The sequence below is a fragment of the Pelophylax lessonae genome (assembly GCF_965119305.1).
Source record: "Pelophylax lessonae genome assembly, chromosome: 11".
Taxonomy (NCBI): Eukaryota; Metazoa; Chordata; class Amphibia; order Anura; family Ranidae; genus Pelophylax; species Pelophylax lessonae.
The window spans coordinates 230633795-230661539 of record NC_138778.1 but is presented as its reverse complement, the minus strand read 5'-3'; the positions used below and the strand labels follow the sequence as shown (position 1 = coordinate 230661539).

At 45.3% G+C, this 27745-nt stretch overlaps 1 protein-coding gene across 1 annotated transcript in view; it reads left to right on the top strand.

Moving 5' to 3' along the window:
• LOC309566413 (ATP-binding cassette sub-family A member 10-like) overlaps nucleotides 1-4108 on the top strand; it is a gene marked incomplete at its 5' end in the record, with an annotated part of 118446 nt that extends 114338 nt beyond the window's left edge. Inside the window, 1 exon segment of the mRNA XM_082271559.1 lies at nucleotides 3997-4108. Within this exon segment, the coding sequence (XP_082127685.1) occupies nucleotides 3997-4089 (93 nt within the window). The 3' untranslated portion in view covers nucleotides 4090-4108.
• Nucleotides 4109-27745: the final 23637 nt, after the last annotated feature.

Below are 27745 nucleotides of genomic sequence, written 5' to 3'. Positions count from 1 at the left end.
TCTGGACTTTGACTTGGCCATTCTAACACCTGGATATGTTTATTTGTGAACCATTCTATTGTAGATTTTGCTTTATGTTTTGGATCATTGTCTTGTTGGAAGACAAATCTCCGTCCCAGTCTCAGGTCTTTTGCAGACTCCATCAGGTTTTCTTCCAGAATGGTCCTGTATTTGGCTCCATCCATCTTCCCATCAATTTTAACCATCTTCCCTGTCCCTGCTGAAGAAAAGCAGGCCCAAACCATGATGCTGCCACCACCATGTTTGACAGTGGGGATGGTGTGTTCAGGGTGATGAGCTGTGTTGCTTTTACGCCAAACATAACGTTTTGCATTGTTGCCAAAAAGTTTGATTTTGGTTTCATCTGAGCAGAGCCCCTTCTTCCACATGTTTGGTGTCTCCCAGGTGGCTTGTGGCAAACTTTAAACGACACTTTTTATGGATATCTTTAAGAAATGGCTTTCTTCTTGCCACTCTTCCATAAAGGCCAGATTTGTGCAGTATACGACTGATTGTTGTCCTATGGACAGAGTCTCCCACCTCAGCTGTAGATCTCTGCAGTTCATCCAGAGTGATCATGGGCCTCTTGGCTGCATCTCTGATCAGTCTTCTCCTTGTATGAGCTGAAAGTTTAGAGGGACGGCCAGGTCTTCGTAGATTTGCAGTGGTCTGATACTCCTTCCATTTCAATATTATCGCTTGCACAGTGCTCCTTGGGATGTTTAAAGCTTGGGAAATATTTTTGTATCCAAATCCGGCTTTAAACTTCTCCACAACAGTATCTCGGACCTGCCTGGTGTGTTCCTTGTTCTTCATGATGCTCTCTGCGCTTTAAACGGACCTCTGAGACTATCACAGTGCAGGTGCATTTATACGGAGACTTGATTACACACAGGTGGATTCTATTTATCATCATTAGTCATTTAGGTCAACATTGGATCATTCAGAGATCCTCACTGAACTTCTGGAGAGAGTTTGCTGCGCTGAAAGTAAAGGGCTGAATAATTTTGCACGCCCAATTTTTCAGTTTTTTATTTGTTAACAAAGTTTGAAATATCCAATAAATTTCGTTCCACTTCATGATTGTGTCCCACTTGTTGTTGATTCTTCACAAAAAATTACAGTTTTATATCTTTATGTTTGAAGCCTGAAATGTGGCAAAAGGTCGCAAAGTTCAAGGGGGCCGAATACTTTCGCAAGGCACCGTATTGTCTTTTTTTTTATCCATGAGTGCTGCACAAATACCGTGTGACATGAAAAAAGTTGCAAGAACCCCCATGTTATTCCCTAGGGTCTCTGCTATAAGAACATATATAATGCTTGGGGGGTTCTGAGTAATTTTCTAGCAAAAAAAAAATTATAAATTTTACATGTAGGAGAGGAGTGCCAGAATAGGCCCGGTATGGAAGTGGTTAAAAATTACCTTTCCTTTTCAATCTGCAGCTCTGTAATTTTCTGTAAAATGCAATATGGCCACCTGGAGGCGTTCTGTACACAGATGGTATACAGAGCACCCGTCAGAAACATTGTTTCCTGCTTGTGTGATTGGCTCACCAATATTCCTAGAAGTCTGCACTAAGATAAAAGTTAGATTTTTGGCATCCCCTGCAACAAAAATTTTTTGTTAAGATGTTCCCTATAGGATATCACGTTTAAAGAGATGCAGACCCTAACACTTCCCTCATTAGAGCCCTGCAGGTGCAGTAGCTAATTGATAATTCTGAAACTACTCCCATTAGACTCACTCAACACAGGGGCACAGAGGAACAAACAGTGATTTCTTCAGAATTACAAAAGGTAGGAATCTGCAACAAAGTTTGTTAAAATCCCTGCAATGTACAGAGATCACCCAGAGGGGAAGGTTTTTTTTTCCCAACAAAAGTGGAGTTACGCTTTAACAATTACGTTTCCTTCAACATGGTATTTTTATATAGAAATATGTAATTTATTAGACCATTCCAGAGATGGATTGTATGTAGTATGGTAGTACCTACAGTGGGTACGGAAAGTATTCAGACCCCCTTAAATTTTTCACTCTTTGTTATATTGCAGCCATTTGCTAAAATCATTTAAGTTGATTCTTCTTCCTCATGAATGTACACATAGCACCCCATACTGACAGAAAAACACAGAATTGTTGACATTGTTGCAGATTTATTAAAAAAGAAAAACTGAAATATCACATGGTCCTAAGTATTCAGACCCTTTGCTCAGTATTTAGTAGAAGCCCCCTTTTGATCTAATACAGCCAGGAGTCTTTTTGGGAAAGATGCAACAAGTCTTTCACACCTGGATTTGGGGATCCTCTGCCATTCCTCCTTGCAGATCCTCTCCAGTTCTGTCAGGTTGGATGGTAAACGTTGGTGGACAGCCATTTTTAGGTCTCTCCAGAGATGCTCAATTGGGTTTAAGTCAGGGCTCTGGCTGGGCCATTCAAGAACAGTCACGGAGTTGTTGTGAAGCCACTCCTTCGTTATTTTAGCTGTGTGCTTAGGGTCATTGTCTTGTTGGAAGGTAAACCTTTGGCCCAGTCTGAGGTCCAGAGCACTCTGGAGAAAGTTTTTGTCCAGGATATCCCTGTACTTGGCCGCATTCATCTTTCCCTCGATTGCAACCAGTCGTCCTGTCCCTGCAGCTGAAAAACACCCCTATAGCATGATGCTGCCACCACCATGCTTCACTGTTGGGACTGTATTGGACAGGTGATGAGCAGTGCCTGGTTTTCTCCACACATACCGCTTAGAATTAAGGCCAAAAAGTTCTATTTTGGTCTCATCAGACCAGAGAATCTTATTTCTCACCATCTTGGAGTCCTTCAGGTGTTTTTTAGCAAACTCCATGTGGGCTTTCATGTGTCTTACACTGAGGAGAGGCTTCCGTCGGGCCACTCTGCCATAAAGCCCCGACTGGTGGAGGGCTGCAGTGATGGTTGACTTTCTACAACTTTCTCCCATCTCCTGACTGCATCTCTGGAGCTCAGCCACAGTGATCTTTGGGTTCTTCTTTACCTCTCTCACCAAGGCTCTTCTCTCCCGATAGCTCAGTTTGGCCGGACGGCCAGCTCTAGGAAGGGTTCTGGTCGTCCCAAACGTCTTCCATTTGAGGATTATGGAGGCCACTGTGCTCTTAGGAACCTTAAGTGCAGCAGAAATCTTTTTGTAACCTTGGCCAGATCTGTGCCTTGCCACAATTCTGTCTCTGAGCTCTTCAGGCAGTTCCTTTGACCTCATGATTCTCATTTGCTCTGACATGCATTGTGATCTGGAAGGTCTTATATAGACAGGTGTGTGGCTTTCCTAATCAAGTCCAATCAGTATAATCAAACACAGCTGGACTCAAATGAAGGTGTAGAACCATCTCAAGGATGATCAGAAGAAATGGAAAGCACCTGAGTTAAATATATGAGTGTCACAGCAAAGGGTCTGAATACTTAGGACCATGTGATATTTCAGTTTTTCTTTTTTAATAAATCTGCAACAATGTCAACAATTCTGTGTTTTTCTGTCAGTATGGGGTGCTATGTGTACATTCATGAGGAAGAAGAATGAACTTAAATGATTTTAGCAAATGGCTGCAATATAACAAAGAGTGAAAAATTTAAGGGGGTCTGAATACTTTCCGTACCCACTGTATGCAGGCTATAGGACAGGGATCCTCAAACTACGGACCTCCAGCTGTTGCAGAACTACACATCCCATGAGGCATTGTAAAACTCTGACATTCACAGACATGACCAGGCATGATGGGAATTGTAGTTCCTGAACAACTCGAGGGCCATAGTTTGAAGATCCCTGCTATAGGAGGATGAGGACATCTGCAGATGACATTGTGAAGGCCCCAGAGATCTGATCTGGCAGATGGTTGAGGAATCTCACACAACTTCCGGGGGACAGCAGGAGGAAAAAGCTTATTTTCTGACTTGCCTGGCTGTATTATGGGATGGAAGGTGTGTGAAAATTCTGTTTCATCTGTAAATGTTGTCTGATTTTCTCCCAGGTTTTCCTTGAGTTGGCCAAGGAGCAGGAGAAGGAAGACTTCCACCTGGAATCATCGTTCAGTTGGAGGCAACTGAGCAGTGAGGACATTTAAAGCTGAGCTCCGGATAAACATCAGAAAACATCAAAGTGCAACGCTTCCACACATCCAAATCATCCAATCATCAAATGTCATACTTGGGAGACCATTCCTTCAAGTTCTCCAAAGTCTGTGACCGTGAATTACAGAGTAATAAGAGTTCAACTCAGTATATCAGCCCCCCGTTCTTAATTGCCACCACACCTGTCCTATTGTCACCAGACCAGTGTAAACCAGCAACAGTGTTCCTGATCCCCACCACACCAGTCCCAGTGCCACCAGACCATTGTAGGCTAGCAACAGTGATCCTAATTGCCACCACACCAGTCCCATTGTCACCAGACCAGTGTAAACCAGCAACAGTTTTCCTGATCACTATCCACACCAGTCCAAAAATGACCAGACCAGTGTCAGCCAGCAGCAGTGTTCCTGATCGCCACCACACCAGTCCCAGTGTCACCAGACCAGTGTAGGCTAGCAACAGTGATCCTAATTGCCACTACACCAGTCCCATTGTCACCAGACCAGCAACAGTTTTCCTGATCACTATCCACACCAGTCCAAAAATGACCAGACCAGTGTCAGTCAACAACAGTGTTCCTGATCGCCACCACACCAGTCCCAGTGTCACCAGACCAGTGTAGGCTAGCAACAGTGTTCTTACTTGCCACCACACCAGTCCCATTGTCACCAGACCAGTGTAAACCAGCAACAGTGTTCCTGATCCCTATCCACACCAGTCCGAGAATCACCAGACCAGTGTCAGCCAGCAACAGTGTTCCTGATCGCCACCACACCAGTCCCAGTGTCACCAGACCAGCAACAGTGTTCCTGATCACTATCCACACCAGTCCGAAAATTACCAGACCAGTGTCAGCCAACAACAGTGTTCCTGATCGCCACCACACCAGTCCCAGTGTCACCAGACCAGTGTAGGCTAGCAACAGTGTTCCCAGGGTTTCTCAACCAGGGTTCCGCAGACTTCTCCAAAGTCTGTGAACATGAATTACAGAATAATAAGAGTTCAACTCAGTATATCAGCCCCCCGTCTCCATGTATATTATATAAGGCCAAGGAAAAAAATCATCTGTCAGTTTATAATTAAATAGATTTAAAGTCATTCACACATGTCGCAATATCAGTTGATGAACTGATCAGAGCCCCTTGTTCACAGAAAGCCATCCTCCCTCCCTCTGTGATCTGTGGTGAAATGTGTGGCTAATAGGACCTCCAGATCGGGAATCCATTATTAAATGACAGCCCACAAATGTCACTGCTATATGGCCATTGAGAGATGTAAGTCTGCCGATCTGTACTGCCTGTGTCCTGGCCACCTCCTCCTCTACCATGTGTCTCCCATGTAGCCAGCAACAGTGTTCCTGGTTACCGCCACACCAGTCCCAGTGTCACCAGACCAGTGTAAACCAGCAACAGTGTTCCTGATCCCTATCCACACCAGTCCGAGAATCACTAGACCAGTGTCAGCCAGCAACAGTGTTCCTGATCACCGCCACACCAGTCCCAGTGCCACTAGACCAGTGTAGGCTAGCAACAGTGATCCTAATTGCCACCACACCAATGTAAACCAGCAACAGTGTTCCTGATCACTATCCACACCAGTCCGAAAATTACCAGACCAGTGTCAGCCAACAACAGTGTTCCTGATCGCCACCACACCAGTCCCAGTGTCACCAGACCAGTGTAGGCTAGCAACAGTGTTCCTAATTGCCACCACACCAGTCCCATTGTCACCAGACCAGTGTAGGCTAGCAACAGTGTTCCCAGGGTTTCTCAACCAGGGTTCCTCCTGAGGTTGCTAGGGGTTCCTTGAGCTATGGGCAATTTCTGCCTTTCAGATACGTTTCCAATTACACCATTGTTCCTTTTAGCTATCTGTAAGGGGGGTAATTCTTCCCAATGATAACAAGACTAAGGAGCATTCTTCCCACTGACTGTCATACTAATGTGTCATGAGTGGTAGATTTTTCATTTTTAGCAGGGGTTCCTCAAGACCAGAAATGTATTTCAAGGGTTCCTCTGTGTTGAAAAAGTTTAGAAAGGCTGAGTGTTCCTAATCGCCACCCCACAAGTCCCATTTTCACAAGACCGGTGTAAACCAGCAACAGTGTTCCTGATCGCTAGCCACACCAGTCAGAGTATCACCAGACCAGTGTTAGCCAGCAACAGTGTTCCTAATCGCCACCACACCAGTCACATTGTCACCATGTGATGGTACTTACCGTCACTGGGATTGAAAGACAGATACCAAATGGTTTGGATTGCTTCAAATGGGTTATGTGTTTACAATTACGATAATGTGTATTGAACTTCAATGTCAGAGACAGGCTCTCCCTATTGTCTGTCTATTGAGGTGTGATGTGGATTCTGTTAAGCCTGTCTGTTCCATTGTTAACTGGAACTCACATGTTGTTTCTGTCCAGGTGGCTAGATAATTAGTTCAGGTTAATTCTATTTCTGTATACAATTTAATCTGCATATGATAATGTAATCAGGCAACCCCTGACCTGATGGGGTAATTTGATAAGAAGGGGGATGTGCTCATGTGTGTATAAATTGAGTGTGAAACTGTTCAAGAAAGGAGAAGGTTCCAAAACGTATACAAGCTAAGTTGTCGGCTAGCTTTGTATGGGGGCGGCTGGAAAATCTGATATCTATCTTTCACGACTGGGAGGAAGTTGTATACTGACGGAAGTCCACAAGTACAGTGTGGGTTGCGGCTCCGTTACACACCAGATCGGTGTAGCCCAGCAACAGTGTTCTTGATTGCAATCCACACCAGTCCGAGTATCACCAAACCGGTGTCAGCCAGCAACAGTGTTTCTGATCACCGTCACGCCAGTCTCAGTGTAGGCTAGAAACAGTGTTCCTGATCACCACCATACCAGTCCATGTATCACCAGACCACTGTCAGCCAGCACACATGTCCTAATGTTACCAGACTAATGTCTGCCAGTAACAGTGTTCCCGATTGCCACCACACCAGTCTCAGTGTCACCAGACCAGTGTTGTCATCAGCAGTGTTCTTGATCGCTGCCACGCCAAGACCAGTGTACACCATCAACAGTGTTCTGATTGCTAGCCACACTAGTGCCAGTGTGAGCAATAGTGTCCCTGATTATGACCACATTAGTACAGTGTCACCAGACACAGTGTAGTCAGCAACAGTGTTCCACTCTTACAGAGGTGACCGTTACAGTACGTTGGTTCTGATAAAATTGGTTGTTTTCTGGGATATGTAGCACCCTCTAGTGTGTGCTAGAAGTTAGTGAATGTAAATATCCTGGCTCATGATAAAATTAGTCTTTTGAATCTGGGCCAGGGGTTTACTAAAGTTCAGGGCTGGTTCACTCCTCCTGGCAGCTCTCTAGTGCCTCCCCCTGGTCAAGAAGGTAAGAGAATCATCTAGAATTAGAGGGTGGAGATTAGGAGGAGCTGCCCTGAATATTTATGGAGCCTTGGCAAATCCTCAGAGGTAGGCTGGTAGAGGGCTGAGATCACTCCATAAATAGACATGAGCATTGCCAGCAGGGCAGTCGGGTGGAAGGTGGAGATACAGTGTCGAGGAGTCTTCGATGGCCCTCAGGGGTGCCCCCTAGTCTAGAAGGGGGGGGGGGGTGTCCTGCATTGGGCCGGGGCTTGAGTGCTGCAAGGATCCTGTTTATGACCCGTTCTGTAATCTGTAAACCACGGACCACAACCAGTTTATCAGTGCCCATCAGCGTATCCTCATCAGTTCCCATAAGTTCAGCCTCATCAGTGCCCATCAATGCAGCCTTATCAGTGACGCCTCATTACTGCCCATCAGTGCAGCCTCATCAGTGCAGCATATCAGTGTAGCCTCATCAGTGGCCATCAGTACAGCCCCATCAGTGGCCACCAGCGCAGCACCATCAGTGGCAACCAGCGCAGCTTATCAGTGCCCATTAGTGCAGCCTAAGATATTTGGACTTGTGTTTGCTGCCACTGATTGTAATTATAGGAATATTTCACGTATTTTTATAATGAATAGGAAGTCCGGAGTCATTATATAAATAAGTTAAATAATCAGTGGCAGGAAACACAAGTCCAAATATCTTATAAGATTGGAGTAATCTTACTCATCCAGGGACATATTGCGATAGTACATATGAGGAGAGCAGGTCCAAAATATTATTGCCATCATATACAATTCAATATTCTCGCTCAAGGACAAGGATGTTTAAAGAAATGAAATGATATTACTGACATGATGGCTGCCATACCTGGGGGCGGAGGAGGGTAGGCGGAGCATTAGGCTGCAGTGCCACACTTATTAGCATTGGGGGCCGTCGGGTCAGTTGTATTAAGTGTGGCCGGCGGCCTGGGGTCTGTCCGAATGTCCTCACCTGCCGGTATTATTATACTGGTAGGTAGCAGTGTGAGTGCTTTATGTGGGTGCCAGACTTACTTGCCTCCTGGACCCTGCCCTCTGGCCCAATTCACCCCATAAGACTGGCACTATACTAAAAGTGTAGTGCAAGCCGGCAGGGGACCCTTTTCGTGCGGGAGCCAGGAGGAGGCTGTTTTTTTGGGGGTTTTCTTTTGTGCAGGGTGCAGCTTTTTTGCTACCCCTCTGCAAAGTGCTGCCCTAGGCCTGGGCCTTGTTGGCCTAGGCCAAGATACAGCACTGGATATTGCTGATCTGACTAGGAACCTGTCAGAAAAATCAGAGTGATTCAGCTGGAGCAAACAAGTGAATGTGCAGGAGGAAAGTAGAGGAGACTGTATATTGGTGTATATAGGAAGATGTCCCTGAAATTTTGCTGAAATCAAGTGGGCATCCCATAACCTCCCATTCCTATCCAAGTTATTAACCCTCAAATAAAAACACAAAACAATACAATGTATTCTTTTACTCGGGGTGCTTGTGAAAATTCAGCGTGCCTGGCTGTGAACGAGTGGGGAATCCAAGTTCATCTGCAGTCCCTACGTACATAATCAGTGCAGAAACTGAAAAATGTTTCAAACGTGTGGTATTGCCATACTTGGGATGAGGAGGAGTAGAATGTGTTTTGCGGTATAATTCTAAGTATGTCCATTATGTGTGTGGGAAATATCTTATTAAAATTGAAGATTTTGAAAAAAAAAAAAATTGTTTTCATTTTCTTTTCACATTTTGCCAAACCTTTAGCAAAAAAAAAAGTGTTCAAAAGGATTACTATGCCTTTTATTATCTTGGGGCATTTATTTTGCAAAATGTGGTATTTTTCTGGGTGTTTCCACTTTCCTGGTGCTCCAGGGCCTCCAAAAATGTGATAGGTAGTGAGGAAATTAGATGTAGTGAAGAAATTAGATGTGTAATTTATGTCCCTAGAAAGCCTGAAGGCGCTCCTTGGATTTTGGATCCCTCTGTCAGGGTTTTAAATGGAGAAATGTCATCTCATCAGCACACCAAGGATTCCTCAGAAGGGTTCAAAGCTTTATTCATATGTTCACATGGTACACATACGGCAACGCTTCAGAGCCACCAGGGCCCCTTCGTTAGGCACGTCAATTGCCTGAAAATGGGGCTCTGCGTGGGTCCAAAACCTTGCCATGTGTGTACTGTGTGACCATGTGAATAAAGCTTTGGACCCTTCCGATGAATCCTTGGTGTGCTGATGACATTTCTCCAAGCAACCAGTGGAGACAGTGCTATCTGGATATAGATGATGTAAATAAAGCCTCCAAATGGTAAAGAGCAAGTGAAAAGGCTGAAAGTATTCATTGAACAAGCATTTATTGGAATAAAGTAAAGGTAAAATACGATACCAGGCCGGCCTGCCCTGCTTGTTCAATAACGGGCAGGCCGGCCTGGTATCGTATTTTACCTTTACCGTATACCAATAAGTGCTTGTTCAATAAATACTTTCAACCTTTTCACTGGCTCTTTACCATTTGGAAGCTTTATTTACATCACCTATATCAGGGGCTGACTGGCAACTTTCGGCCAAGGGGGCAAGTAAAATACAGAGGCCCATGGTGCAGGGACTCGGCCCCCCCTCCCACTCTCCCTCTTTCCGGCCTCCTTCTGACCCTCATTCCAGGCTGAAGCTCCTCTCCAGGTACTCTCTATCCACCAGCCGAATCCGAGTTCCCAATCTGGCCAGCAGAGGACGTTTTGGGGGGGGGGGGGGGCTCTGGGACAGCTCGGTTGGGGCTGGCCGGGGGAGAGTCTCCTGTGGGGCATAGAACAGGCTTCTGCTCAGAAACAGTTTACACAATCCATGCTGGGGAAGGGGGGGGGGGCTGTGCTCTGTCCTTTTCTTCATCCTGCACTCAGTAGGTAAGCAGTGGGGAATTCTTACTTCTCTTCACCAGGAATCATTTAGGCATGTCTGTGGCAAAAGCAGTTCAGCCTTTTTACAGGACATCAGAGCAGCCCCGGGGCAATTGCCCCCCTGCCCCCTGGCCTAGTCCTCCCCTGACCTATATCCGGATAGCGCTGTCTCCACTGGTAGCTTGTTGGATGGTCATTTTGTACTTTATTCTGATGGCTGTACCTGAATAGTTGGGGATAGAATACAGTGTGGATTGCCAGAGAGGCTAGTGCTTGGGATCATTTGCTCTTGACATTTCTCCGTTCAGATTGTCTGTGGTTTCCAGCTGGTGGTCATTACAACACCCAGCATTATTACAGCCATTTCCATGAATGTGTGCATGAGGAATATTGGGTTTTGCCCCTGTATCCAGATATCTAGGTATCCAGCAAGGATGACCAGATCAGTGGGCTGTACCTTAAGAAATTAAAAAATCAGGCTGAAGGAAGTTAAATGATGTTTCTTAAGACAAATAATACAATTCCAACACCAATAAACCATATACAATAGAAGTGACAGATAAACATGAAAAAGTGCAGCAACCCAAATAACAACCTAACTGGCTATGTACAAATGGAGGGAGCACACCCGAGCAGGGCAAGGTCAGGACAGAGACAGGGAGCAAACTCACAGGACGAACATTGAAGACTGAACTTCAGTCAAGGGCTGAATTATATACCTTCGGGCGGGAGTATATACCTTCCAGCAGCCCATGTCAGGTGCAACCTAATTACTCGGACAGCCCAGCTGCTGGAAAACACCCGTTGGTGGCCACCTGAACTGCGCCCTTTGACTCCGGGCACAATAGCAGGTGACCCAGGCAATGGCACAAGTCCTGACACCCTCTATGTGGCTAGGCTGTTTAATTCTAAGTATGATATGATGTGTGTTAGAAATAACTTATTATTCAACAACTTTGACTAAAAAAAAATAAATTTTCATTTTCTTTCCTGTTTTTTGGGGCAAAAAAGAAATTTTTAACCACTTAAGGACCAGGCCAATTTCTGGTACTTGTTGCTTACAAGTTAAAATCAGTATTTTTTACTAGAACCCCCAAACATTATATATTTATTTAGCAGAGACTCTGGAGAATAAAATGGCGATTATTGCAATATTTTATGTCACGCGGTATTTGCGCAGCGGTCTTTAAAACGCAATTGGTTTTGAAAAAATACACTTCACTGAATTTTAAAAAAAGAAACAGTAAAGTTAGCCCAATTTTTTTGTATAATGTGAAAGATGATGCTACACCGAGTAAATAGATACCCAACATGTTGCGGTTTAAAATTGCGCACGCTCGTGAAATGGCGACAAACTATGGTACTTAAAAATCTCCATATGTGATGCTTTAAAAAAATTTTTAACGGTTACCAGTTTAGAGTTACAGAGGAGGTCTCGTGCTAGAATTATTCCTCTCACTCTGACGATCGCGGCGATGCCTCACATGTGTGATTTGAACACTGTTTACATTTGCGGGCGCAACTTACAAATGTGTTTTATTTGGTGCTTGAGTACGTAGGGGAGAAGGCACTTTAAAAGAAAATTATAATTTTCTTATTTTATTTATTTATTTAAAAAAAAAGTTTATCATTTTCTTATTTTATTTATTTTTTTAAAATCACTTTTATTGCTGTCACAAGGAATGTAAACATCCCTTGTAACAGTAATAGGCAGTGACAGGTACTCTTTATGGAGGAATGGGGGGTCTAAAAGACCCCAAACCCCTCCTCTGCACTTCAAAATATTCAAAACGCCAAAAACCAGCATTTTTTGAATACTTTGGATTTTTCAAAATCGGTGCCGTTGGCAGCCGAGTAAACTGGAAGTGACGTTGTGACGTCGCTTCCGGGTTACTACATCGGAGACCCGATCTAAGCCGATTCCAGCTTTGTTCAGGACTCCGACCAGTCAGCGGACAGAAGGCTCGGAAGGTGGCGGGAGGGGAAGAGGGGGGACGTCTCCTCTTCCTCTTTGTGATAACGGCCAAGCGGCTACTTAGCCGCAATGATTGTTATCACATGAAAGCCGACCGTCTGCTACTGGGGTGAAGCCTGCAGCTGCAGATATCATTCCGGTACGATCACTTCAACAAAGTGACGCACAGGTATGCCGTTTTGCAGGAAGTGGTTAAAAGAATCCTCATGCCTCTTATAAAATATCTTGGTTTTTTTTTTTTAAGTGGTCTTTTTTTGGGTGTTCTACTGTTCTGGGGTGGGATTATGAGGGCAACCAGACAAATTGTAATAAAAAATACATATCTTATTCAGTCATGTTAATTAAAAGAGACATATTTGTCACAAAAAGCGAATGAAAATACAATAACACATGTATAAAAAAAAGTTAGTCACGGCTGATGCACAATACTTTGCAGATGATGGAACTTCGTTGCAATAGAACCACTTGAAACCCGACGCGTTTCAGGTGCAACACACCTTTCATCAAGGGGAATTTGTTGTGGAGCTGTGTGGTATACAATTTCGTACACTAGCATGATGAAAAAAACAAATTATGAGTTTTTCTACATTTTCAGAGTCTCATAATTTGTTTTTCCATCATGCTAGTGTACGAAATTGTATACCACATAGCTCCACAACAAATACCCCTGATGAAAGGTGTGTTGCACCTGAAACACGTCGAATTTCAAGTAGTTCTATTGCAACAAAGTTCCACCATCTGCAAAGTATTGTGCATAAGCCGTGACTAACTTTTTTATACATGTGTCGTTGTTGTATTTTTTTTCGCTTTTAATTATCATGACTGAATAAAATATATATATTTTATAGGATTTGTGGACGTCTGGTTGCCCTCATAGTCCCACCCTAGGGGGGTTTTGTTTTTTGAATTGATCGGGACAATGGCCACCAACATCCTGATTTTTTTGAATAGTACGTGTTTGGTTTCTACTGTTCTGTGTGTAATTTATGCCTGTAACGGAACCGCAACCCACACTGTACTTGTGGACTTCCGTCAGTATACGGCTTCCTTCCAGTCGTGAACATAAATATCAGATTTTCCCAGCCGCCCTACATACAAAGTTAGCCGACAACTTAGCCTGTATAAGTTTTGGAACCTTCCAGAATAAGAACTGTTTATTCAAACACAGGCACAAAGAGATATACACTGTAGGACAACCTCCCCTCCCCCTTAGCAGCCAATCCAAATACATATATACATCCCATAATAGGTTGATCTTAAGACAGACAGAAACAATAGAACAATGGGATACAGGCACTTAACAATAACAAACCCCACCCCACCTCACTATCTAGCAAGGGTCTATGAGAGACTCCAACAATATTCAAGCAATCTAAAAATTCAAATTGTTTATCTTTATATATTTCTTGAGGGATATTGTCCAGAAATATTATCGTCCCAAGTGAAAGAAGCCCTTCATTTCAACACAAACCACACCTATAGAACCCAGGATAACCGGGGTAACACAAAATGCTGTGTGGTTGTACAGCGAGTCTGATTAGTGCAGACCCGACTGGGGTTCTTGGTCACCCTGTGCCCCTAATAGACACAGGGTGACTTACACATAAGAGGGGCCAGGGAAGCTGGACAAGGAGTTTCCAGACCTCTCTAAAGTAATCTGGGTTCCACGAGCCCCCCCACCCAAAGTGACTCCTGTCACAATGCCCCTAGAAGGCTCAAGGTGCTCCTTGGAATTTTTGGTCCCTCTGTGTGGCAAGGTTGTGAAGAAGTCTCACAGATGTGATATCCCCATTTATGGGAGGCATAGCAAGATAGGTTAAGGGGTGTAAATATAAGTATGCATATGCTGTGCGTGAGAAATAACTTGGTAAAACATAAGCTTTTTGAAAAAGAAAAAATGTTTACTTTTATAATTTTCCAAAATTTTGTGACAAAAAGAAAAACTACAATTTAAAAAAACTTGCCATCCCTCCTACTAAACACCTTAGATTTTCTAATTTCCAAAAGGGGTAATTTGAGGGGTATTTGTACTGTCAGGGCAATTGAGGGGTATTTGTACTGTCAGGGCATTTTAGGGCCTCAAGAAATTAGATTTTGTCAGTCGATTTTCAGATATATACCATTGCTTGTGGACTAGTAATTTTCCGGCAGACTAAATAATAAACACTGATTTGTTTTTTTTTTAATGAAAATAATTAATAAATTAATAAAATTACTTAATAAAATTAATAAAAACAATTACTTAAAATACATTTTGGACTAAAATTATGAAGAAAGATTATTTATTTGCATGGACGTCCCATTACCAGAAGGTTTGCTGTGTCTCCCAGCACAGTCTCAGGAGCATGGAGGAGATTCCAGGAGACAGGCAGTTACTCTAGGAGAGCTGGACAGGGCCGTAGAAGGTCCTTAACCCATCAGCAGGACCGGTATCTGCTCCTTTGTGCAAGGAGGAACAGGATGAGCACTGCCAGAGCCCTACAAAATGACCTCCAGCAGGACACTGGTGTGAATGTCTCTGACCAAACAATCAGAAACAGACTTCATGAGGGTGGCCTGAGAGCCCGGCGTCATCAAGTGGGTCCTATACTCACTGCCTGCCACTGTGGAGCTCGTCTGCCATTTGCCATTGAACACCAGAATTGGCAGGTCCACCACTGGCACCCTGTGAAGGTTCACCCTGAGCACATGTGACAGATGTGAAAGGGTCTGGAGAAGCCGTGGAGAACATTATGCTGCCTGTAACATCGTTCAGCATGACTGGTTGGGTGGGGGGTCAGTGATGGTCTGGGGAGCCATATCCATGGAGGGACGCACAGACCTCTACAGGCTAGACAATGGCACCCTGTCGGAAGGCAACATGTTTTTCTTGTTCTAATTCCAGATGTTTCTATATGGTTGAAATCTGATGACACCTGGCTTGAAATGCCAGCAGAGCAAGTTTACCCAGCAGGGTGTCCATGACAAGGAGTCATAAATGGGAATTCATATCCTCACAGGATGTTCTCGCACAGGCCTCCTGTTGTGAGGTATGGGGGTGGAGGAGCCTCAGATAAGATCTCCTGGGGAGGTTATACCAACACCAAAGGCCAGCTGTTACTGGAAGATTACCCGGGTCAAAAACAGTGATTCTTGGACAGATGGCGCCCCTAGTGGGGACTATACCATGCTTCCTCCAAAGATAAGATACTTCCTGATGCTTCGGAAGGATGGCCTCTTATGGATCGTCTTTTGAGAAGCAGACAGTGGGTGTTTATGTGAGTGGTGTCTGAGTGGACTTTAACCACTTTACCACCGGAGGATTTTGTTGTCTTACGTCCAGGCCACTTTTTGCGATTCGGCACTGTGCGACTTTAACTGACAATTGCGCGGTCATGCAACGCCGTACCCAAACGAAATTTACATCCTTTTTTTCCCACAAACAGAGCTTTCTTTTGGTGGTATTTGATCACCTCTGCGATTTTCATTTTTTGCGATATTAATTAAAAAACGCTACAATTTTGGAAAAAATAACAATATTTTTCTACTTTGACAGTTAAAAAATATCCAATATATTCAATTTTTGTCATATATTTAGGCCAAAATGTATTTAGCTACATGTCTTTGACAAAAAAATTCTCAATGAGCATATTTTTAACCGCTTTATGACCGGAAGGTTTTACCCCATTCCTGACCAGGCCATATTTTGCGATTCGGCACTGCGTGACTTTAACGGACAATTGCGCGGTCATGCAACGCTGTACCTAAATTACATTTATGAGCTTTCTTTTTCTCTAAATTAAAAATAGAGCTTTCTTTTGGTGGTGTTTGATCACCTGTGCGATTTTTACTTTTTGCACTATAAACAAAAAAAGAGCGTAAATTTTGCAAAAATAACAATATTTTTTATACATTTTTTTATATGAAATTCCCCCCAAAAAAAAAGTAAAAATCAAAATGTTTTAACATTTTAGGCCAATTTGTTTTCTGCTACATATGTTTGGTAAAAAAAAATCGCAAAAAGCGTATTTTGATTGGTTTGCGCAAAAGTTATTGCGTTTACTAACTAAGGGAAAGGTTTTTGTAATTTTTGTTGTTTTTTTTTTTAACGCGTAATGGCGGCGATCTGCGATTTTTTTTGCGGTACTGCGACATTGCGGCGGACAGATCGGACCCTTGACTGACATTTTTGACACTTTTGGGGTTACCAGTGACATTACTGCAGTAATCAGTGCTATACATATGCACTGTTACTGTAAAATGACACTGGCAGTGAAGGGGTTAACTGTATTTAAGAGGGAGGGGTTATGTGTGTCCCTAGGGGCGTGATTCTAACTGTGATTGGCTGTGGCTTGAGGTGTATGAACAGTGATCAACGGTCCTACATAGTAGAACCGTATGATCATCATTCATACACAGGGGAGAATGACAGGCGGCTTTGTTTACATTAGCCGCCTGCCTTTCTCCCACTCTAACGGACGATCGCGAGTGACACGTGCGGGGGGTCCGTGACCGCATGGGAGCGGGAGCGTGCCTCCGGCGGCGGCACTCGCTCCCTAGACCCTCACAGGCTAGTGACGTAGCCCTACGTCGCTCTGCCTGTGAGGGGCTGACTGCCGACGTAAATAGTCGTGCGGCGGTCGGCAAGCCGTTAAAAGCAGTCACCAGCTAGAATTATTTCTCTCTTTGCTCTCTTTGCTATTCTTTCCCATAGAGCCCAGCTGAAAGATACAGAATACCAAGGAAGACCATATGTAAATGTAGTGAGGTTTCCCCTTATACAAGTGATAAAAGACTGCTGCTGGACATTTTCAGGAACTCGGCCCCCTCTACTGGTGCTGAGGTTATACTGCAGGCTCTGCAATCTCTGGGAGACTGACTGAAGACTACATTACCCACACTGCAGTTGTGATACCAGAGTGCACTGCCTCACCGTGCAGCCTTCTGGGTGAGGCTTTATAAAGGAAGGGAGGAGCCAGGCTCTCTCTCTTGTCTCCTCACACAACACCTAGAAGGAAGCAAGTGCTGTGGGCTGATGCTGCGGACTAGGCCTGAAGCCTGGGCCTGAAGCGACTGAGTGGAAGTATTTCATCTTCAGTAAAGGAGCCTTCCCAGAGAACCCATCAATGCTCTGCAGAGACTGGTGTCGCCCACATCTAACCACAAGCGCGGCTGGTGACAGAATTCGGAGGTGGAGAGCTCCTGAAGAAAGAGGCCGTTTGGTGAGCAGGGCACATGCCCAAATCTGATTCTCGCTTGGAAGACAGTAACTTTAGCCGGTGCTAACTATACTGCAGATAGTACACAGTACACTCAGCGGCCTAGTGCACCTTCCAGGAGACTAAGCATTTAAACACAAGTACATAAGGTGTCAGGGGCCTATATATGCACCATTAAGAAGATTCATACGCCCAATTACGCAGTAACATTGCGGGTGATTGTAACCTTTTTTTTTTTCTCACCCTTTTTGACTATATATCCTTACTTTTGGATTACAAATAGCTTGTGCACCAACGATTGCTAGCGAAGATTCCAAACCAAAAGGAAGGAACTGTGTGTGGGATTCAAATAGGTTCTGCCTACCTGATGCAAGAGACTAGACGAGTGTAAAGTATAGCCTGAATTGGGTAAATGAAAGCTTATGAGTTATCTTTTAGTTGCATAAGTATACAAAAATAGCTATCTTAATCATATTGTTTATTATTGTGTCAATAACTTTATCTTTCTTAGTTGACTCTTGTGATGTCTTTTGGAGTCAACTTGTACTTTAACTCTCAGTAAAGCTACTTTGGTTAAGCAAAAGTCTGTGTGTTGCACCATGTGTCACCCAGAGGGACTGCGGCTGGAGAAAGGTAACAAGTTATTATCACTTATTGGGGTGATATATCCTGAATTGTGTTCTCCTGTAGCCATTTGGTATTATAGTCCCATTTCGTGTCAGTTGTGCCTAGGGAGGGTTCGAGCCAATTTCAGGGGTTGCTAGGCAGGACGTAGACCCAATAATCTAATCAGCAGCTCCTGCGGGGGTGGTGCTACACGTGGGGGCTCGTCCGGGATATCTACGGTCCTGCAACAGTTCCCTCTCAGTGACAAAATCCCTGTTTGCACAGAAATGGACCCTGCCGCTGCAGCCCGGTGGTGCAGAGAAGAAAATGTCCTTATCGGCCATGGTCTGGTGATTGGAATCAAAGGAGAGAACTGGACAGAGGAACAACTACTCTCAGTTCTGAGAACATACTCCAAGGACAGGAAACTTTGGGTGATGGACATGAGGACAGATACCACCAATCAACGCACCTACGCATTGTGTGAATGGAAGAAGGGGGTCCCAGATCACTTCAAGGGCACCAGCATAAAAACTATAGATCAAGTAGAGTTAATTCTGATACATCCAGAAGGTTCAGAGGAAGACCCTATACCCACTACTACAGGGGGACTGAGCACAGAAGAAAGTGCCAAAAAGGAGGGATTCAGTGCACCACCTTTGACTACCCTTAGCTCAGAACTATGCGCTGTCCTGGGGGAAATAGTAGCCAAATGTAACAAGGATCCTCCAAACTATCTGATGGCTGGATACAGGAAGCTCAGGACTTTTTCTGGGAAGCAACCTGTACCTTCAGTGGAAGATGGATTCGAGGAGTGGCTAGATAACGCTACTCAGGCCTTGGAGAAGTGGGAGATACCAGAACAGCAAAAGAAGCAGCGAATCACAGAGAGTTTGAAGGGGCCTGCATTGGAGGCCATACGCAACCTCAAGCTAAGCAAGAAGGATTGTACTGCACAAGACTATCTGGATATTCTACAAGATGTGTTTGGCCGGACAGAAAAGGTTACTGAACTTCTTTACCAACTGGAGCACTGTTACCAGAAGGAAGGAGAAAAACTGTCTGAATTCATCGGGCATCTGGATAGGATCATACATCAGATTCTGTTAAAAAAAGGGTTGGATCCCCGGAAGGTGGATGAGACTCGAGCACAACAGGTGCTGAGGGGAGCTCAACCTCTAGACCCTATTGCTATACTGTTGCGAACGTGCCAGGACGGTGGCATCCTGGAGTACCCTGATCTGATCAGGATGGTCCGGGAAGAAGAGGTCATGTTGGATAACAAAAGGAAGAGCCAAGAACGGAAAACAACCGCCCGAGTTAGAGTGATAAGTGCGGAAGAAGGCGACTCACTAGTTGAGCTCTTAAAGACTCAGGTGTCACAGCTAATAGAAATGGTATCCATCCTGAACAGTCAGGCATCTGCTCTATCTAATAGAAACACAGAAGAGAAGCCTGCTAAACACCCTAGTTCCAGTGTTGAACCAGAACAGAAACCTAGGAGGCCGATAACCTGTTTCAATTGTGGAGGGGTAGGGCATGTCAGAGGAGTATGTCCCAGTCCAGAGGAGGCTGCCTTCAAACACCGCAAGCCGGCGGAAAACTTCAGAGGGCTCCGGTGAAGGAGTCAACCGGGCGCCCAACAGTTTTAACGGACTCCAAGAGATCCCATAAATTCAAGAGCCACAGTCAGGGAGTAAGGCCCTCTTTAAATGCCTCTCATTCCACGACTTGGGCCGATAAGAGGCGGGTAATCAATGCACACCAGGCCCAGGAGGAGATGAGGCCCAGTAGAAACTCAAAAAGGAAAGGAGTACGGGTGCAGATAGCTGAGCCCGGCAGAAGGGCTACTCCAAAAGAATTTCCTGTCAAGCTAGTGGGGCCTTCCCCTGTAGTCTCAATCCAAGAGGAAGGAATTTATACAAAGGCTTTACTGGACACAGGAGCCCAGGTGACTCTCCTGTATAGGGATTTCTACGATAGACACCTCAAACATCTGCCCCTGCAGAGGCTGGAAGACCTGGAGATATGGGGTATTGGAACACAAAGTTTTCCCTATGACGGGTATTTGCCAATCAAATTAACTTTTGACCCCTCCTTGGCCGGCAAAGCTGAAACCTTCGATATTTTAGCAGTGGTATGCCCTCGCCCACCAGGGGCCAATAAGAGTTCCCTCATTATAGGGACCAACACTGACCTAGTCAGGCGATTGCTGACACAACTAGTCCAGGGACAGGATGCCCCAACTCTGAAAGTTCATCCCATGTTAAGGCAGGCCTATCAACGTCTAGGACTGGAACAGAAGGCCCCTGCCGAAGGAGTTGGAAAGATCTGGAAGCTGGATAAAACAGAGAAGGTGTTGCAGCCGGGAGAGGTGACCTGCTTGAGGGCTTCTGTCAAGCTCACTTGGAAGCAGCCAGGCCCTTTCATGGTTCTTGAATCAGGCCCATCGGAGGCACAGAAAGGGATAGAAGTGATCCCCGAAGTGATCCCATTGAAGGCATTACAGAAAAGTCATGGGAACGTTTTGGTGAGTGTCAGAAATACTGCTACTACTCCGGTGAAGGTGTCGGCCAGGGTGCTGTTGGGCCAGGTGAACCCGGCCACCCCAGTTGCCCCAACGGATTTGAAGAGGGAAGATGGGGGCGAAATCACCATAGAGGAGCTCTGCTCTGGAAATACGGCCCACCGGAATGGAAGAAGAGAGCCAGGGCCCAACTGATTCGATGGAAAGAAATATTCTCTAGAGATGAATTCGATGTTGGGTGTGCAAAGAGTGCCACCCATAATATCCGCCTACATGAAGATAAACCCTTTCGGGAGAGAGTCCGACGGTTCCCTTGGGTGACTTAGAAGATCTACGGGAGCAGGTGGGGGAACTCAAGAGAACAGGGATTATTCGAGAATCCAGGAGCCCGTACGCTTCTCCAATAGTGGTAGTCCGGAAGAAAACTGGGTCCCTGAGGCTCTGTATCGACTACCGAACACTGAACAGAAGGACTATTCCAGACCAGTATACCACCCCCCGGATTGAAGACGCTTTACAAAGTTTGTCAGGGGCCAAGTGGTTCAGTGTGATGGACTTGAAGAGCGGATACTACCAGATCCCCATGAACCCTGAGGATAGGGAGAAGACAGCTTTCATCACCCCGTGGGGTTCTTTGAGTTTAACCGCATGCCTTAAGGGTTGTCAGGAGCCCCAGCCACCTTCCAAAGTCTGATGGAGAGAACTGTTGGGGATATGAACCTGATAGAGGTACTGGTATACTTGGACGATATTATTGTGTTCAGCAGAACCCTCGAAGAGCATGAAGAGAGGTTGGAAAAGGTCCTAAAGAGGTTATATGAAGAAGGCCTGAAACTTTCTCCGGAGAAGTGCCAGTTTTACCAGTCCTCAGTCCATTACCTGGGTCACATTGTGTCAGCAGAAGGAGTGTCCACCGACCCAGAGAAGCTGGATGCTGTTACTTCCTGGCCGAGACCCACAAATGTGACTGAGCTCCGATCATTCCTGGGTTTCTGCTCCTATTACAGGAGATTTGTGGAAGGGTTTGCCAAAATTGCCCGACCCCTCAATGAATTACTCAGAACCGAAGGGGAAGATGATGTTCCAGAACTAGTCAAACCAGTGAAACCCGCCATGGGGCCTAGAAAGCCTAAGGAATCTATTCAGGATCAGTGGACCTCGAAATGTGAGGAAGCCTTCATTCAGTTGAAGAAGAGCCTGACCACTGCCCCTGTGTTGGCCTACGCAGACCCCTCAAAACCCTACGAACTACATGTCGATGCCAGCAGAGATGGGCTAGGTGGGGTGTTGTACCAGGAGCATGATGGTCACCTGCGGCCCGTTGCTTATGTGAGCAGAAGTCTGATACCTTCCGAGAGGAATTACCCCACACACAAGCTCGAATTTCTGGCCTTGAAGTGGGCTGTAGTAGACAAACCGAGAGATTACTTATATGGAGCAGAATTCATAGTCAAAACGGATAATAATCCACTTACCTACCTGCTGACCACTGCCAAACTGGACGCTACAGGACATAGGTGGTTAGACGCTCTCTCTAGCTTTATGTTCAGTTTAAAATACCGACCAGGAGTTGGGAATAGGGATGCAGACGCCCTCTCCAGAAGGTCTCATGCCCCCAACGATCCTACTGAAGAATCGGCCCACTTGACCTCGGAGGGAGTGCGCGCCCTATGTCAGGGAACGGAATTTCGATCCAGTGGAGGAGCAAGAGCCGAAGAGATTGGGGTCTCAGCTTCTGGAGTACCCAGGTGTTATTGCAGGGTGACCCAGGTTGAAGAAGGTTTGCCTAGGCTATCAAAAGGGGACTTGAGGAAAGAACAGTTAAAAGACCCTTTGGGGAAACTTTTGCTGAAGGCCATGGAGACTCAGCGCCCGGAGCTGCTTCTTACAGACTCCCCTCGGGAAGCCGATTGTTGCATAAAGAATGGGACCGGCTACAGATACGCCAAGGGGTGGTCTACCGAATGGGCCCCTCTGATGATCTGGAAGAGAAGTGGCAACTGTTCCTACCAGCTAAATTCAGGGAAGGAGTCTTGGCTGCTCTCCATGACAATCATGGTCATCTGGGGCCTGAAAGGACTTTTCAACTTGTGAGAGACAGGTTTTACTGGCCCTGTATGCCGGGTGAAGTTGAAGGATACTGTCGGTCTTGTGCTCGCTACAGCCAGAGGAAAACTTTGCCACGTCAAGCAGCCCCAATGGGCCATCTGCAAAGTCAGGGGCCTATGGAACTGGTGTGCATTGATTTCCCTTGAATTCGACCTGAATTGTTTTATTTCTGATTATTAATTTTATTTATTCCGCCAATTTCAATCCGTCTTGTTTATTATCTCCACCCCATTTTTAGCTCCACCTACTTTATGTCTCTCCTCCTTTTACATGCAGCAATATGACCCATTGATGTGATTTTTCTATATGATATTTTCTATTTGATTTTGATTTTTAATATACGGAATATTTATATTTTATATGTAATATTGTATTTTTAGTGATTTTATACCATCATGTTTTTAACCCATCATGCATTTATTAGGTTACTTGGAATTACCTATATATATATATATACAACTTTTTCATGGAGGTCATCTGTTATTTGAACACTAGATGGCATTCCTTGCTCCGTGAATTAACATACAGCCTTAATGTTGCCTCTCCTGAACACTAGGTGGCGCATTGTGGCTCCTAGTTTGAAGTAGTATCTATTAACTTTACATCAGGTGGCGGGATTAAGAGCGCTATCGAATTTGTTTGATGCACCTTATGGTTTCACCATTAGTTAATTATGATGGGAACTGAGGTGGATTCAAGATACTGTGGCTATGCAGATACCGAGTTTAGCACAGACTGCGTATGGGTTACCTGCTGAATGGTGTTCGTCACGGTTCCCATAGTTACCGGGACGCTATATATATCCGAGACTGTTACTTAATGGCCTACCTTTGAAAAAGTCACATGTTTTTGTGACGCAACGCGTCAGAAAAAGCCGTGGTGACGTCACTTCCGGTCTACGGCTGAGACCGGAAGCATAGGAAAAAGACTGCAAACAGCGGGACACTATATTACTACGGATGCTGATTTTATACTGTTTAACTGTAAGTGCGATTTATGTGATATTATTAAAAACTGTGTTTACATACTACACCATTTGGGTCCCTTTCTTCCTTACTGTTTGAGAAACGAACATTTTAGAAAACATCTGATTATCCCCTTTGTCTGGAGGCCACTAGGAAATACTGCCAGTATTTAAAGGAAGTATAAGGCTTTCCCCATATATCGGAGGCTGATTGGAGGCTATTAGGAAGAAATACATCGCCTCATTCCAGTGCATCCATTTTTGATTGGAGGAGCCTGACCGATCCGAGATTGGTGTAAGAGGGTCTGCAGGTTGACCACATACACCTGAAAACACTCATTTGAGTGTTATTGGAGGTGAGCGGCCATTACACACCTGTGTGGATCCCCTAGCTCACGAAAGTCACCTGCACTGGGTTGCCATCAGAAGCACCTTGTTCTTCACTTCACCTTTTGAATTTTATATGGACATTTATTTATTAATTTGTATTTTCACCACCCCTTAGTTTTTTTGGGGCACAGGAGTTATCTCACAAAGCGACACTCTAGCATTGGACATTTTTCCTCTGCTCTGTTATTTCTTATCAGTTGTGAACATTTTATTTGTATCTGGAATTTTTTGCACATTTTTTTTTTCACTTTATCCTTTGTAGAGGTTCACCTTTCAGAGGGCGTGTGTTCCACGTTCCTGGTTATTTAGTTCACCTTACATTATTATTTCACTATTTCACACACCACTTAGTGGTTCACCTTTCAGAGGGCACTTATTGGATTTTTTCATTTTGATATTTTTTCACTTGTTTTCTATTTATTGTGGATACATTCATCATTGAACACTTATGTGTTGAGCAAGTGCATTTTGACAGTTACATTATATTTCTGATTAGATAGATTGTGGTTCATCCAGTAGGGACACCGTGCGCTGATTCATATTTTACTTTTTATGATTTTGTATGTGGTGACACTAAGGAATTGGCAGCAGGGTCCGGGTGCTCCACTTCATCGTTGTCTCCTCCTAAGTTTTCCCCTCTCTTTTTGTAGTGGTAGCGCACAGATTTATTGCTCTTTATTTCATTGATTTCCTTTGCCTAGAGCCTGACTTGGGTGGTCAAGGGAATGTCCTTGTGGTAACAGACCATTTTACCAGATATGCCCAAGCGTTTCCAACAAAAGACCAGAAAGCCACAACAGTGGCCAAAGTATTAGTGGAAAAGTTCTTTGTGCACTATGGTTTACCACAACGCCTCCATTCAGATCAGGGAAGAGACTTTGAAAGCCAGCTGATTAAGAAGTTGTTAGACTTGTTAGGCATCCAAAAGACTAGGACTACTCCCTACCACCCACAAGGGGATGCTCAGCCTGAACGGTTTAACCGGACTCTTTTGAACATGTTGGGGACCCTGAGCTCAGAAAAGAAACAGCACTGGAGTAAACATGTAGCTGCCATCATACATGCCTACAATAGTACTGTCAGTGATGTTACAGGATACTCCCCATACCGATTAATGTTCGGGCGGGTGGCTCGGCTGCCAGTGGACTTGGCTTTCGGCATATCACCTGATCACACCTCAGCAGCATCTCACAAGGGGTATGTGAACCGGTTGAGGAAGAGCCTAAAAACGGCCTACGAAAAAGCCCAAGTCTCATCTGATCAACGGGGGCTGAGAAATAAAAGAAACTTTGACCTGAAAGTTAGGATCCAGGATTTGCAGCCAGGGGATAAAGTGTTGTTGAGGAACTTGGGTATCCCTGGGAAACACAAGTTGGCTGACCGTTGGAAATCCCAGCCCTATGTCATCTGTAAGCAGCTGCCAAACCTTCCTGTGTATCAGATTAGGCCGGAAGGGAGAGTGGGCCCACTGAAGACTTGGCATAGGAACCACCTATTACCTCTCTCAGAAGCAGTTCGCCTACCTCCTGTCCCAGTCTCACATGAAGCCCCTTCAACTTCTCAAGGGCACAGGCCAGTCACCAGATCTCAAATAGCATTTCCAGATGGAGGGGATGGAGATTCCACAAGTGTGGATATGGAGGATGATGAGGAGATACCTAGCTGGATGTGGTCATCGCAATCACTAGAACCCATGACAATTTGTCTGCCTTTACCTGATATGGTTGACCGTGTGGCCCTTCGGCCAGAAGCTCCTGAATTCGTGCCTTTCCACATGTTTACAGAAGAAGTAGCTGATGGTGAAGATCCTGAGGAGGAGGTTGCACCTTTCTCTGAAGAAGAATTAACTGCTTCTGAAACCCCAGAGTCCAATGCGTTGGAACAAGAGGAGGAAGAATCCCCAGGAGCGGCTGGTTCCAGCACTTCTAAGATTGTGACTCCCAAAGAACAGAGGGAAAGAAGAGTCATTCACCCACCCAAAAGACTAACTTACGACCAATTGGGGGAATGCTCGGAAGAAGCTGTCCTTACTAGGGTTGAGCGGACACCTAGATGTCCGTGTTCGACGGGTTCGGCCGAACTTTAAAAAAAGTCCGGGTCCGTGTCCCGGACTTTTACCGAACTTTTCCCGGACACCGAACCCCATTGAAGTCAATGGGGACCCGAACTTTAAGGCACTAAAATGGCTCTAAAACACCAAAGGAAAGGGCTAGAGTGCTGCAAATGGCAGCAAAACGTAATTAAGAGCATGGCAAGTGCTCTGCAAACAAATGTGGATAGGGAAATAACTTAAAACAACAAAAAAAAACAGAAAAATAAAACAATGTTCTTCTTCATCTCTGAAGGACGAGGCCCATATGGAGTAGGAGGGAGGTTGAGGTGGTGGTGGATGTGGCGGTGACATAGGCGTGCGCACAGGGTGTGCTGGGTGTGCCTGGGCACACCCTAATCACCTAGGGCACATAGCATTGCCAGTGAGGAGATGGGAAAGATCTCCCTGGGACCTGCTCTGCTCTATTTCTCCTTGCCTACAGGTACATGGCCCCGATACATTACTCTCCCTGCTGGCAAACACATGCATGTGTATTTCAACTTTGGGGTGCACACCTTAATGCAATAGGCTGCGCACACCTATGGGCGGTGTAGGTGGAAGCGGCGGTGGAGGAGGACCAGGGCCGGATTAACAGCATCATGGGCTTGGTGCTGAGGATTTTGAAGGGCCTTAAGGGCCGTGCCTTGCCATGCACCCAGAGGAGGAAGGGTGCAGCCATGCATGCCTAATTCAACATGGGATGCTGTCTCTGAAGCCCATAAACACATCCATGCATCGCCAACTGTCCCTCCTTGTCCGGCCTTCACGCTGTGTGGGGAGGTTCTGAGGGTGCTGCCTGGGGAAGCGAGCATAGAAGCCAGACTTCTGTGTTTACAAGTGACAGAAGAGCGGTAACAGTGAATATGGCCAACCCGGGGCCTATATAAAAGGTAGGGGCCTGGAGCTGCAGCTCCAATAGCCCCTACATTAATCTGGCCCTGAGGAGGAGGACGAGGTAGCCAACACTGCTTCTTTTCAAAAATTTTAAATGAGGGTACACCCCAAAAGAGTGAGAAAGAGCAAAAATGGAACAATGGGTGGGTAAGGTCGGTATCCATTGCTATTCTGCATAAGGTACGGAAAAGTCCCGTGGGATCCATGCCTGGTTCATTTTAATGAACGTGAGCTTGTCCACATTGTCTCTGGACAGGCGGCTGCGCTTGTCTGTTATAACGCCCCCAGCCGTGCTAAATACCCGTTCAGATAATACACTGGCTGCAGGGCACGCCAGCACCTCCAAGGCGTAAAGGGCAAGCTCAGGCCATGTGCCCAATTTGGAGACCCAGAAGTTGAAGGGGGCAGACCCGTCATTCACTACATGTAGGCGTGTGCACACATACTGCTCCACCATGTTGGTAAAATGCTGCCTCCTGCTAAGACGTTCCATCTGAGCTGCTGGTGCTGCTGTTTGTTGTGGCGTGCTGACAAAGCTTTTCCACATTTCGGCCATGCTAACCCTGCCTTCTGAGGTGCTGGCGGTGCCCTGGTTGCGTTGGCGACCTCCTCCTCCTC